Consider the following 14,440-nt stretch of genomic DNA (forward strand, 5'->3'; position numbering starts at 1 on the left):
CACTCCAACACCCACCTAATGCGCTCGAGCTTGTGATTTCGTTTAAATCGCGATTTTTTTTTTTTTAAAACTGCGATTTTTTTTTGAAACCGCGATTTTTTTCTTTAAACAGCGATTTTTTTTTTTAAATTGCAATTTAAAGCGATTTTATTAAGCCCTTTCATCCCATACCTTTTCCCGGCTTGGGGTTTGGAGTTTCTTGGGGTTGGTTTTTTTGGGGATTTTTTTTTTTTTTTGGCAAAACCAAAGGGGAGCAGGATGCATTTTTGCTAAGAGGGGACGGAGGGTGGCGGAGGCCGTCATCGGAGAGAGGACAGGAAAGCCACGGGCGCGTGATAATCCGGCTGCCGGGTTACGTGGGCGAGTCCCGGGAGCTGGCGGGGAGTTAGCAACAGGTCGGCTCTGAAATTAATACTCGGGGACCAGCAAACTCGTTTCCAGACAGGAGCGTTTCTTCCTCTTGTTCGTTAAATTAACTGGTGCCTTTCCTGAGCATCGCTGCTGCGCGGTGGCAGGTGATGCTGTTCAGTCGAAGCAGGAATTTGGGGGATAAAAAGCAGATTTCACGTTAGTGTTTGCAGCTTAAATCGTAACAAGTTATTTATTTTCTGGCTTTGGGTTTGTTGTTTTTTTTTTTAATTAAGTCTTTTTGATTAATGCATCATTATTAGTACAACGGGCAGCATCTGCCAGCGCAGCGTTTGAAGTTTTATTTTAAATTATGGGTTTGGTTCTTTTGGGCTGTTTCCCAGTGCCCGGTGTAGCTCTTGCTTCTTGAATTTCGTCCAACAGCCCTGACAGTTCCCCAAGTTTTCTTGGTGTTTTGCTCTTCTTCAAACTTCGGTTTCAGAAATCGAGCAACTGGGTGCAAATCTCGGAGGGGTTTTTTGGGGGTTTTTTTTGTGTTTGAACGATGCTACGGGCTGTTTTATTGGGTTATGGGAAGAGAAACCTCCTCCAAGTCCGTGCTTTTAGGGCTGTGCCTGGAGGAGGAGGCACGCGGAGGCGTGATGCTCGTGGATTTGGGTGGACGCGGGGGTGGACGATGGCTGGGAGGACGTAAGGGAGCTCTGCACAACTTTTCCCTTCTCATTTCTAAACAGGGAGATGACGAAGAGGCAGTGATTGACCAAGGAAGAACGAGCAACGTCGTCAATATTCACTATGAGAAGGAGGAGTTGGAAGGTGAGTCTCTGCTGAGATCCCGGTAGAGGAGCCGCCAGCCCAGCGCCTTTTCCTGTCGCACAAAGTCCCTGCGACGTCCCTTGCTTGGCGTACGCGTCACGTGCAGCAAAACGTGGCGTGCTTCTAAATAAATAAGCACAGTTCTTTTCACCTTTTTTAACGTGACGGCTTTTAAACAGAGGGAGAAAGCCCCCGTGGAGGCCATGGTGTGAGTTTTAGCCACGGGGCTCTCCAAGCCGGGAGCATAATTTGACGGCTGCAGACTCAGGGCTGTGGTTTTCTTTTTTTTTGTTCTGGAGTTCATTATCATGGGACTGATTTGATCTTCTCTTGTCGCCTTGCGCCATACAAAGATTTTCAAAATAATTACCTTTTGTTGCTGCTCAACGAGCAATTCTGAGCGTTGTCCAGCTGAAGCTGGACTTTGAGAAGAGGTTGGATACTTTCAGGGCATTTTAGATGATCGGGAACCATCACTTGTTGTTGCTCTCTCGTTGCAAAGTTTGAGTAAAATAGGCTTGGGAAAAAAGGGCAGGTCTGTGACGTTCAGGGATCCAGTTAAAAGAAAATTAAGAGAAGTTGATGTTTCCTCCTGGGATGGCTGCACTGATTTAATTGCAGCATCTGCGTCAAGTGTCTCCGCAGTATCGAGAACGATGCAAACGCCGCTTTTTCGCAGGCCACCGGACCCTGTACGTGGGCGTGCGGATGCTGCTGGTGAGGCAAAGCCAGCGGCATCACCGTCCCCACAGCCAGAAGCATCGGGAAGAGGAACGGGAGAAGGACTCTGCCCCGACGGAGCAGGGCTACCACTGTAAGTCCCGCCGCAGCGTTCACTGAACTCCTCGGGGCTACGTGGGTGCTGGGGTCTTCTGCAAGCAGGTCCCCGTGCCGGTTTGAGTGGCTTGCTGTTCCTCCGAGGGAAAGCGGCATCATTTAGCAGGACCCTCTCTCTTTTCCCAAACTTTCCTCTTTCTTCTCTTTTTTTTATTTTTTTATTTTTTTTTAAGACAGTTAAATGCATAAAGGATTTAGGCTCGCCTTCCTCAGAGGGATCCTGGCTTTAAAAATGGAACTGTGGGGAAGGGAAGGTGCCCATGCTTATGCAGAGGTGGATTAGATGCTTCTCCTTCTCTGGGGCTCTGTGCAAGCCTGGACAGAGCCAGGGCAGAGGGGCCAGCCCGATGTTTATGGTGCCGATCGATGCCCGCTTTGCCTATGAGCGTGACGGGCCGTATTCGGGCGTGGTAACGGGACGGGGCTTTGCCTTCTGCCCCCAGACACTCCGTCCCAGCGAGTGCAGTTCATCCTCGGGACCGAGGAGGACGAGCAGCACGTTCCCCATGACTTGTTCACCGAGCTGGATGAGATCTGCGTGAAAGAGGGTGAAGATGCCGAGTGGAAGGAAACGGCAAGGTAAATCCCCGCTGCCGGCCGTGGTGGGAGAGGAGTCCCCTCGCCGGCAGCGCCCGCGGGCTCTGCTTTCCGCTCTCCGGGACTTTGGCAAAGCTTTTGCAGGTGCCGATGCGAGGAGCCTTCTCTCGCCGCCCTGTAGCTCTGTTAAAGGGGTTGCGGAGCTGAGGCCGTTTCCTCGCAATGGGGCTGATCGCGCCTGATGTCCGCAGGTGGCTGAAGTTTGAGGAGGACGTGGAAGACGGCGGCGAGCGCTGGAGCAAGCCCTACGTGGCCACGCTGTCCTTGCACAGCCTCTCTGAGCTGAGGAGTTGCATCATCAACGGGACGGTGCTGCTGGACATTTGTGCCAACAGCATCGAAGAGATTGCAGGTACCGCGGGCGCCGCGTCTCTGCGGGAACGGCCGAGCTCGGTTTGCCGTGGTGCCCTCCGCTCCCGAATCAAACCCTGCCCCAACGGCGCGTCCTTTTCCAGAAACCCCGCTGTGTTTTTAAGTTGGTTTTGGATGCAGGCTGGGCGTGCAACAGTCACACCAGCTTTTTCTGGTGTGTTTTTTCCATTTTTTTTTTTAAATGTGTAGAGTCAGACAGAAAGGCCAGACGGGGCAAGAAAATTGCATTATTTCGAATGGGAAATAATTATCTTAGCAGAGTGATGAATAAGCACTTTGCTCGTGTTTTTTAGCAAAAGAAACTTCTTGCTTTCGCTGCAAAGGCTGAACTGTATTAAAATGTCTTGCTAAGCAAGGCTGGGCCTGTGTCAGGGGATCCTGCGTGGCACAGCCTTCCCCCGGGGGCTTCAGGGCTTGGGACCTGGGGGGGTTTCTGCTCTGACGGCTTCGTTTCCCTTTGCCATCCCCAGATATGATCCTGGGCCCGCAAGACCAGTCCACGGAGTTTGACGAGCACGTGCGGGCAAAAGTTCGAGAAGTCCTACTGAAGAAGCATCACCATCAGAATGAGAAGAAAAGAAACAACCTTCTTCCCATCGTCCGCTCGTTTGCTGATGTGAGCAAGAAGCAGTCAGACCTGCACCTCCTTGACAAGCCAGGTGAGGGTTCCTGCAGGGCTCTGGTCCCATTCGACTTGTCCTGGCAGAGGAGAAGCATCCCAATTGCTCCTTGTCCGTCTTTCTGAGTGTCTTTCTTTTTCCTACCAGCCCAAACACTCACTCCGCATCCTTCTCCTACCACTGCAGAAGCTAAAAATGGGGTGAACCATGAGAGCAATGCGATGGACTTAAGCAAGGTGAGACGCTCGTAGCTATCTTATGCCTTTAGGGCCAGATTTGGTCTTGCAAATTTGGCTGCAGAGTGCTGAGGGCTTTGCTTTTGGGGTATTTGCCTGAAAATCGCTTGTTGTGCCTAGGCGCAGCTGCATTTCATGAAGAAAATTCCCACCGGGGCTGAAGCATCCAACGTGCTCGTAGGAGAGCTGGATTTCCTTTGCCAGCCCATCGTGGCATTTGTCCGCCTGACCCCGGCTGTCCTCCTCTCGGGCATGACGGAAGTTCCCATCCCAACAAGGTCTGAAGGAGAAGCACAAAGATTTTATTTCAAAAAACCCCCACCCAACGAAAGAACATCAAGGTGCATGCATCAGTTTGGCGTCCCAAGGGAACAAGGGCAGGGGGAGCGAGGACATTTCTCCCACTCGCATCCCTTCCCTGCTGTGTCTTTCAAACCCCTTGGCCAATTTTAATGAAAATTGGCCCAAAAATTAAATTTGCCATCGGTTTTGGTGAATTTCAAATTCCTGGCGGAGTCGGTGAGCCTACGTGTCCCCTCTGGAGCTGCGCTCGGGGCTGGGGGCTCCCAGGGATTTCCTTGGGTGTCCTTTGAGCAAGGACACGTTCTTCTCGCTCATTGTGTTTTTCTTGCCCAGGTTCCTGTTTGTTTTGCTTGGACCAGAAGGCAAAGCCCATCAGTACCATGAGATCGGCAGGTCCATGGCTACTATCATGACGGATGAGGTGCGAGAAGAGAGAATTCCGGGTCATTTTTGGTTTTCTTCACCTCTCTGCAGTAGTGAGGAAGAGGATTTGCTTCCCAACTGCCCACACCTCTCCAGATAGCCCACCCCTCGTTCACACGCCGAAGCAAACGCACGGATTTGTATCACCCCACCTCTTGGAGGTTGAAATCCCACCCGGTGTGCATCCTGCACCTCCCCGGGGTCCCCAGCACCCTGTCCCCAGTGGTGGCATTGCCAGGGCCAGTGAAACTTCCCCGCTTTAAGCAAAAGGGTATGGTGTGCCATGAGGGATGGGGACCTCGTGGAGGAGATGATTACAAGTACTGTGATGGACAGATTTTTCCATTTGGGGGAATATTTCCTGCCATTACAAGCAGGAAATTTGGGGAAAATGATCTTGCATTTAGCCAGGAGCTTACCGTAGTGCTTAGGACATCGGAGATGGGTTGTCCTCTGAGCAGGTTGTCTCCTGTCGGCAGGTTTTCCGTGACGTTGCCTATAAAGCCGAGAACCGGGCTGACCTCGTGGCCGGCATCGACGAGTTTCTGGATCAGGTCACGGTCTTGCCGCCAGGAGAATGGGATCCATCGATCCGAATCGAGCCCCCGAAAAACGTCCCTTCGCAGGTGGGTGCTGCGGCGGAGGGAGGCGCGAGGGGGACGGGCAGGCCGGCGGCCGGCCGGCCGGGGATGCTGTTCTGGGACCCAGATTCACCAGGTCCCAGTTTGACGCAGTCACATACCCAGACCAGAAGCCCAACAAGCCAGTGGTTACGAATCCATAGCTTTGGCTTATTTCCTTTTTAACAGGGAAAAAGGAAGATGCCAGGAGCTCTCGATGACAGTGCTTCTCACAGCAAGCCAGAGAAACACAGTGGTCCTGAACTGGAGCGCACGGGAAGGTGTGAGCTTTAATAGTTTGTGGGGTTTGTTGTTTGTTTTTTTTTTTTCTCTTTGCCTCTAGAATCGGAGCGTGCACCTTCCCTTGTAGCAGTTTTCTGGGGTTAGTTGGTTCAGTGAAGGGGCTTCACATTACCAGCTCGGTCCCCTGGGCTGGGCAGGTGAGATCTGGGCAGCTGGGCTCAGCCACAGCACCACTGCAGACAGATTTTCTTGATTTGGGGTGGAAGCAGCTGTGTAAATACCTCCAGGGAGAGCTCTGCTGCTTCTCCAAGCAAGGGACAGTTGCAGTAAGAGGGGATGGGCTTTCAGGTTTGGTCCTTTTTCTTTTTGTTGGAGGGGTTTTTTGTGCTTGCTTGGTTTCTGCCGGGTATAAAACGGCCGAAGGAGACTGCTGCTGGTTAGCAATGAAGGTTACTGTCTGCTTGGGCTTGTCCTTCTGCAGCAAAACCCCCTCTGTGTGGTCTTGCAGGGAAACAGTCTATTTGTTTTTCCTTCCTCCAGGCTCTTTGGAGGTTTGATCCTGGACGTGAAGCGCAAAGCCCCGTGGTTCTGGAGCGACTTTCGGGATGGTCTGAGCCTGCAGTGTCTGGCGTCCTTCCTCTTCTGTGCCTGCATGTCCCCTGTCATCACCTTCGGGGGACTGCTGGGGGAGGCGACCGACGGCCACATCGTGAGCACCTCTCTTGGGTGGCGTGGGGGAGCGCAAAACTCATGCAAAATCTTCGCTGCAGTGAATTTGCTTTGGGTTTTTTCTTCTTTTTCCCATTGATTTATTTCCTCGCCGCTGCCTCTTCCCTGGACAGAGTGCCATGGAGTCACTGCTGGGCGCATCCATGACCGGCGTGGTGTATTCCCTCTTTGCTGGCCAACCTCTCACCATCCTTGGCAGCACTGGACCCGTCCTCGTGTTCGAAAAGATCCTCTACAAATTCTGCAAGTAAGGCCGGCTGCCGCGGCCGAGTGCCGCGAGAGCCTTCAGGAGGCACTGGTGGAGAAAAGAGGTTTTTCTCGTCTTTTTCTCAGTGAGAGTTGTTAGATTTCAGTTGTTTTCTGTGTCGCAGACGTTGCACGCTGCTGCTTTAGTATGTGATGGTGCAAGAGCCCTTGGTCTCTGAAGGATGGATGAGGTTGTTTGGGGTTTTTAGGGTTAAAATGAAGCAGGAAGAGGAGAAGCCATAAGGATGGGGATCCTTGTGTTGTGATGAGTTTGATGTGAGATGAGACACCCTGATTGCAATTCAATTTATTCTTCAGCCCCAGCTTGCTGGTAGCAGGTGACTGGGTGCAAAATCAGCCGGGGTTTTGGTGTTAGGGCATGGGGGTGATGTGGGAGGACACCACCTTCCACAAAGGGCCCTGACCTCAATTAGCCTCCAAGGCCTTAACACAAGCTAATTGTTAAATAACAATCATGAAATAATTGGCCTCTCCTCCTGCAGGTCCGCACCCTGCACCGCAGCCCCAAGGCTGTCTGTAGTAGGACATGGAAAGTGCATTTACCACCTGCAGCCTTGACGTGCTCCTAAATTGCTCGTGATTTTCCCCGAAGGAAGGCACGGCTCGGCGCCTCTTCCTGGCCTTTCCAGCCTTTGTTTGATTTTGGTTTCCCAGGGAGTACGCGCTCTCCTATCTCTCTCTGCGGGCCTGCATCGGGCTGTGGACTGCCGCCTTCTGCATAGTGCTGGTGGCCACCGACGCCAGCTGTTTGGTGTGCTACATCACCCGCTTCACCGAAGAAGCCTTCGCCTCCCTCATCTGCATCATCTTCATCTACGAGGCTCTGGAGAAGCTGAGTCACCTGCGAGAGACCTACCCTGTGCACATGCACAGCAAGCTCGACTTCCTCACCGTCTACTAGTGAGTTTTTCTTTTCCTCCTAAAAGGCTGCTGCCCCTTGGCAGGAGCTCAGGGCTGCACCTCCATTGCCTTTCCCTCACCCTCGTCTTGGCTTTTCTCCTCCCAGCTGTAAGTGTGAGGCACCAAGCCATCCCAGCAACGCAACCCTGCGTTTCTGGGAGAGCAACGAGATCAACGTGTCTGGCATCGCCTGGGAAAACCTCACGGTGACTGTAAGTGCCCCAAGCCACTACTTCCGCGGCCGCGGGGTCCAGGGGCGTTCACATTTTGCAAAAGTCAGAGCCCTTCGGGTGATGAGGGGCTTCAGACTGTGCTAGTGCTGCTCTGCAAAGGCATTCTTTAAATCTAACGTGTGGTTTTAACCCGCTTGGTCCTGGGAAGGAGAGTCTACCTTGTCCCCCCAACATCGTGGGTAATAACTGTCCTCCTTGACCCTGTCGCAGGACAATTTTTCTGACCAGGAGCAAGGTTAAGTGGGTGGTTTGATTCTTGTAGAAGTTGGAGGACTTAAGTTCCTGCTTGAAGGTAGTCCTTAGCTTCCTTACTTGGTTCCTAAGAACTCCAGTCCTTGCTTGCTTACTCAGCACTGTCTGTAGGTCCATGCATAAATTTGCACGTCTGAGCAGCCTCTCGGGCTGCTGTTGCTGGAAGCAAAGCCCAGGCATAGGATGGGAGGCTCTTCAGGACATCTTCATCCCCTCTTGGCCGTGTCCTGGGAGCCCTTCGCTGGGAAGGGACGATTCGTCTCTTCTCCTTTCCTTCCGCGGCTGTCTTAGCCCTCCTTCCCTGCTCCCTCTTTCTCTATCCCCAAGAACTTCCAGTGTTTCCTTCCCCTCTTGGCGTCTTCTTCAGCCACGGTTGCCTGCCATTCGAGCGGAGGATGTGCCATGGGTCTGTGATATGGTGTCCCATCACATCTCGCCTCTCCGCTCTCCTCTGTGCGGTTCGATGTGTCACTTGTTCAGCTGCTGCTCATTCAATATAAATCTCCGTCAGCAGCAGCAGCAGCAGCAGCAGTTACAAGGTCATGGATCTTGGACCAAGATCCTCAAAAGCCCCGAGTTATCCCAGGTTTCCTTGCCGCACGTGCACTACCTTTGTGTCCTGACGCTCTGTTTCTCCAGGAATGTCGGTATTTGCATGGAGAGTTTCACGGACCTGCCTGTGGACGCAATGGCCCCTACGCGCCTAATGTCCTCTTCTGGTGCTGCATCCTCTTCTTCTCCACCTTTGTCCTGTCGAGCTTCTTGAAGAAGTTTAAAAGCAGCCGTTACTTCCCAACCAGAGTAGGTAGAAGATGGTGGCCGGCAGCAGTCTCCACACTCATTTCCCAAAATGGCTTTCCCGGAGCGCTAAGCAGTATTTGCCACCGCTTGGTCAAGCTGGGAAACATTGACCTTGAAGGCCAAACTCTCCAGCAGCTTGGATGTCCCTCCCTCGTTTCCATGAGTGCTAAACGACCGTGGCGTTTCCCACCTGCCTCGCGACCTGCCCCTGAGCGATATTTTGCTCAGGCAGTGGGAAAAGAGGTCTTCCAAAGTTGTGGGGGTTTATTTGCCTTTTTTTTTTTTTTTTTTTTTAACCTTCTGTGCATTATGCTCAAGGGGAAAGTTGGTTCAAATGAGGAGCTGCCATAGGAAAAGACACTTTTTCTTCCTTTTGAGGAACATACGATGCCTCAGTGCGCCTTATTCCCATTTTAGCTGTGAGCGTGGCTGCAGTGGCAGCCATCTGCTTCCTTATTTTTTAATATTTTTTTTACTTAAGGTTTGAATTCAAACAACCCTCTTCCACCTAATTAAACTCTTTTTTTATTGTCTGACACCATCTCTCACAGAGACAAGCACAGCAACAGTAGCTAACCAAGGGATTTGGCTGCATGTCCTCAGAGTGGTGGGATTTTGTTAACCAGCCTTAATGTTGTTGATGTCTCTCATTTTTCCATCTCATGTTGTGGCCCCCTTTGCGATGCCCCTTTCAGCTCTGGTTTCTTGCCCCAGGTGCGGTCCACAATAAGTGACTTTGCTGTTTTCCTCACCATCGTCATCATGGTGCTCATTGACTTCATGACTGGGATCCCGTCACCGAAGCTCCACATCCCCCATACGTTCAAGGTAGGGGGGGTGTTGTGGCACGGAGCGGGTTTCACCAGGGCAGGACAGGGCTGAGTCTGGAGGAGATGCTGGTGGTGTGACCATCTCCTCCTCCACCTCCAAGTGCATCGTTTCCTCCTGGAAATGAGAAGACAGCCCCAAAACTAGGTACCTGCAGGAGAAATAGCTACAGGTGCTTGCAAAGAGGATGCTGGCACTGCTGAGCCCCGGGGTGACGTGAAACCAGGGCTGGGAGATGCTGTGACACGGGGATGGAGGGGGAAAATCCAAGCCGGTGAAGTAGCTGGGCTGGGAGACGAGGCTGATGTGTGTGCTTTGTTGCAGCCTACCAGAGACGACCGCGGGTGGTTCATCAACCCCATAGGACCCAACCCTTGGTGGACGGTGGTGGCTGCGCTCATCCCAGCTCTGCTTTGCACCATCTTGATATTCATGGACCAGCAGATCACGGCTCTTATCGTGAACAGGAAGGAGCACAGGCTGAAGGTAAGGGGCTGCAGGAGACAACCCCATCCGCAACCCGCTCTGGGCTGCAGGTACGGGGAGAAGCTCCAATTCCAAATGCCTTGTGAAGGCATTGGTTTGGAACAACGTCAGGCAGCGTGGCAAGATGGTCTCCTGGCTTAACGATGACACAGGGAGCAAACGACAACAGGGGAGTTCAGATGAGCAATCTTTCGGAGGAGCATATTAAGCTTAGAGCGTTGTAGAAGCACGCTTTTGTTTTAAAATGTCAGCAGCAGCTGGGGAACGAATCATTTTGATGTGCTGCCAGGGATAACTGAGAGTCATATCTTACTCGCAAGTGGTAGAAATGTCTTTATGAATGAAAAATAGTAAGGTGGTTTTTTTGTTGAGAAGTAGATACAAACTCCCCAAATCCACTTTGTCTGAAGTGCTGCCGGATTGTCATGCAAGGTGCTTGCGCAAAGACTGGATACATCCTTATTTGTTTCCAGTTCGTGTTTTAAATTTTCAAGACGTCGACTTGAGCTCCTACAGGGTTGTTTGGGTCTGACTTGCGACGTTGTCCTTGCTCTTGTCCCGTGAGATGCTCTGTTTCTTGTTTCGCTCCGCGCAGAAAGGATGCGGGTACCACCTGGACCTCTTCATGGTGGCCGTGATGCTGGGGGTGTGCTCCGTGATGGGGCTGCCGTGGTTTGTGGCTGCGACCGTCCTGTCCATCACCCACGTGAATAGCCTCAAAGTAGAGTCTGGCTGCTCAGCTCCAGGAGAACAGCCCAAGTTTCTGGGGATACGAGAGCAGAGAGTCACTGGCTTGATGATCTTTGTGCTCATGGGCTGCTCAGTCTTCTTCACTTCGGTGTTAAAGGTAAGAGGAAAATGGAAACCACCCAACAACCGCGAGCTTTTTGGAGGTTATGCAAAACTAGTCCCCTTTCTCCAGGCCTGAGTAGCTGTGGAGCAGAGGAGGAGGTGATCCCAAACCTTGGGGCTCGATCCGTGGTGGGAACCACCCTCGGTTGCACTTTCCAGCCCTTCAGACCCCAGTTTGGCACGCTCGAGCCAAGCGAGCAAGCCAACTGCTTGGATTTTCAGATGTCTTTCAGGCCCACCCGTGTTTATGGGTTACGGTGAAGCGTATTTAGAGCAGTACCTCTGCTCTTTCAACCAGGCAGCACGTTATTGCTTGCAGTTTGTTCCCCCAGATGCCTCGGAACAGCCGTTCCCAGTAGCTAAACGCGCTGAAATCGTCCCCGTGGGCTTCCTTGCGTGTTCCTCCCACAAAGTAATCTCATCTCTAGGCTCACAGGAGGCACGCTGCTCTTGCGTGTTGCCACAAGAACACGTACAAATGTTTTTCTACCGTCGCAGAACGCGGCATATGGTAGCATGGGCGAAATCACCTATTTTCCTCCAATCTTTCTGGAAAACAGGATTATTCTGATGAAGTGTAACTCAAAAGCTCAGCCTAAAGCAGAGCATTAAATCATTCGCACGCACAAAATCTCTGATGGTTAAAATGCGACACTTCTCTAACCCTCTGGAAGCTGGAAGGCTTTAGGCAATTTTAGGCAGGGACTGTAGAAGAGAGCGGTAATACTGAAAATGCAATTTGAAAACAAGAATGCACTAATTTCTGTATTTATTTTTGGAGTTTATACCAATGCCTGTGCTTTATGGCGTCTTTCTCTACATGGGTGTGTCGTCGCTCAGAGGAATTCAGGTACGGCCTCTTTTACAGCGTGTTGGGTCCCTGGTATTTCATCTCTATAGAAGCAGGTAAAAAAAGCAGTGGCATGGGGGGAAAAACCCCTCTCCGAAAGCAAGCGATCAAAATATTTTGTGTAAGAAAAAGATTGGAGGAGGCACAGGAGGTGTATAGGGCCGGGAGGACCGGGCAAGTTCAGGGCAGGTTACAGGAAAATGGGGGAATTCAGCGCGAAGGGAAGGCGATTTCTGTGGCTGGTGGAAATCCTTGCTGGGGGATTCAGCGTGCTGAGAAACGCTGAGAACAGAATAACGGGGAATAATTGCAGTTCGGTGGGCAGCTCTCGCGGGCAAGCCGGTTTATAGATGGAGCGGAGGGAAAATTGGGTGCTGCTCGCAGAGGAACGCGGTGGGATCCAGGATTTCTCATTGCAAGTGAGATCCTGAACACTCCCTCCGCATCTCCCCGGGGCCAGAAACTTCTCACTGTTATTTTACAGTTCTTCGATCGCTTGAAGCTGTTTGGGATGCCGGCGAAACACCAGCCGGATATCATCTACCTGCGGCACGTCCCCTTGCGAAAGGTGCATTGCTTCACCATGATCCAGCTGATCTGCCTCGTCCTGCTCTGGGCCATCAAGGTGTCGCGTGCCGCCATCATCTTCCCCATGATGGTAAGAGCCGGTGCTGCTCGGCGTCGGGGTGTTTGTAGCGTCGGAGCGAGCTGTGGCATCATCTCTGACCTCGCTGCATCTTCCCTCTTATTCGTGAAGGTTTTGGCTCTCGTTTTTGTCCGGAAAGTGATGGATTTCTGCTTCTCGAAGCGAGAGCTCAGCTTTCTGGATGACCTTATGCCAGAAAGCAAGCAGAAGAAGTTGGACGATGCCAAAAATGAAGCCGAAGAAGAAGAGGTGAAGCTTGCTGGGTGCTCGGGGCCGGGCGTCTCCCTCGGGCTGTGAGATTGCCTCTTTCTGCCACAGCTCGTCTTTAAATGTCGGGGCAAGATCAGAACTAAACAGAAACGGATCCTAATAGCCTGGATCACACATCGTAACCTTTTATCCTAAATTAGCAGTGAGCTTAACACTTGACTAGAGGTATAATTTTAAAAATGAGTCCTATAATAAAGATTTATTATTATTATTATACCCTGCTGCACTGATAGCTAAAGCTGCCGCAGGTCAGGAGGAGAGGACAGCGTGCAACGTCTTTACTGGGTGCTGAGTTTATCTCCGCTTTGATTAAAGACCGAGAACTTGGTTTGTCCCTTTTCCGTCAGGAGTCCCAGAAGGTGATGGAAGCTGCTGCTGCAAATTGGGTTCAACTGAAAGTGGGGAAGACCAGCGACTTGGATATCCCACAGCAAAGCAGCGACAGGTAAAGTGCCACCAAGCGCCAGGACCCCCGGCAAGATTCGTTTGAAGGTGTTTGGCACCGTCTTTATCGAGCGTCCCTCAGTAAAGCGGTCCGCTCGGCGGGAAAATCAAATTTCTGGGCAGGGCTGCCGGAGGCGATGGCGGGGCTCTGCCCCTGCGCAGAGCGGCTGCACAACTCCCATTTAACCCCCAAAACTTGCATCATCAGTGACTTTAGGGTAGCAGGAGATCCTCATATTTAAGAAAGAGGTGGTGTAGGCACGACCTGTAGCAGCAGTGGCTTAGGAGCCCGCTCCAGGGCTAAACGCCAGCAAGAGCCTTTGCCTGGAGCTGTTGTTCTACAGGCTTGCCTCCCGCAACTCCTCATCCAGCAAAACCTCCGGTGCTTACGCTGAGCTTTGGTTCCTGGGCCCCCCTGGTCCTCTTGCTGGTGCTAACGCACTTGGCGGCAGCAGTTCCCGTAATCACGGATTGCTATGTAAAATATTTATTGCAGGACCGATCCTTCCGAGATTAATATCTGGGATGAAATGTCGAAAACGACCGTGTGGAAGACTCTCCCTATGAACACAGAAACAGTCTGAATTTGGGGAGGAAAAAGGTAAAGGACCGCATGCGAGCGTGACGAGACGCGCGCGTACGGTTTTCCCATGCTTCGTCCAGCAATGCTGAGCAAACGAGCAGCGGCGAGGACGGTGGCACGCCAGCCAGCTCCTCTCTGCCGCGGTGGTCCCACGAACGGGGCTCAAACCCCATCTTCCACTGATGATGCTCTCCCTTTTTTTTTTTTTTTTCCCATTCTTCCCCCTCCCCAGTTTTTATGTTTAGGAATCTTGACTTTGAAGGAGAGGAGCGAGAACGTGACTCAGGGATGTGCCAACGCGGACACGGGGAGAAACTGCTTTTTTTTTTTTCCAGTTGGAGGATTCCCATGAAAGCCATGCAGACGTCTTCAGTTATCCTTGGTGTGCTTCAGGCATTCAGTATCTCTAGACCAGCAAACTGAGGTGCACATCACGGTCAATGGGAGTTCGGTGTTGTTGAGCCTCCGGGCGTACGTGCGTGTGTTTGTTGCAGTTGCGTAGTGGTAGAGGGACTGCTAGCGCTTTATCATTCAGTGCTATTTTTTTAATACCCAATTCCTCCTCTCCTTTCTCTTTTTTTTTCAAATATAAACTCATGTTTATGTTCCAAATAGTTTACTGTTATACTTGACGCCTTCTCCGTTTTCTTCTTTATCACGGCCGGGTTTTTGGTCTGGTTTGGGGTCCAGGCTTTCGTTCACTCCTACGTCCCTTACAGGTAGGAGAGGGATGTCCTCCCTGGCGGGGCAGCCTAAGGAGCGTCCGAGCAGTTGGGCTAAGGCGAAGGAAAAGCGTTTGCTCCCTGCCCTCCAGTTTTACAGCATTTTATTTTAATTTTCATTTTTATTTTCTTTTTATTTTC

The 14,440-nt window shown here is 51.6% G+C and overlaps 1 protein-coding gene across 1 annotated transcript; it reads left to right on the forward strand.

The window, feature by feature from the left end:
- Positions 1-1,010: 1,010 nt before the first annotated feature.
- LOC129201289 (electroneutral sodium bicarbonate exchanger 1-like) lies at positions 1,011-14,079 on the forward strand. Its single transcript, XM_054812411.1, has 23 exons — positions 1,011-1,185; positions 1,865-1,999; positions 2,466-2,601; positions 2,811-2,971; positions 3,462-3,650; positions 3,759-3,847; positions 3,968-4,125; positions 4,484-4,571; positions 5,053-5,199; positions 5,383-5,474; positions 5,977-6,145; positions 6,279-6,412; positions 7,087-7,332; positions 7,439-7,544; positions 8,457-8,618; positions 9,333-9,446; positions 9,771-9,932; positions 10,528-10,779; positions 11,566-11,634; positions 12,119-12,292; positions 12,392-12,529; positions 12,898-12,995; positions 13,971-14,079. Exons 1-23 carry the CDS (start codon positions 1,011-1,013, stop codon positions 14,077-14,079), a joined length of 3,303 nt encoding a protein of 1,100 aa, XP_054668386.1.
- The last annotated feature ends 361 nt before the right edge of the window (positions 14,080-14,440 follow it).

The sequence above is a fragment of the Grus americana genome, unplaced genomic scaffold (genome assembly GCF_028858705.1).
Source record: "Grus americana isolate bGruAme1 unplaced genomic scaffold, bGruAme1.mat scaffold_91, whole genome shotgun sequence".
Classification (NCBI taxonomy): domain Eukaryota; kingdom Metazoa; phylum Chordata; class Aves; order Gruiformes; family Gruidae; genus Grus; species Grus americana.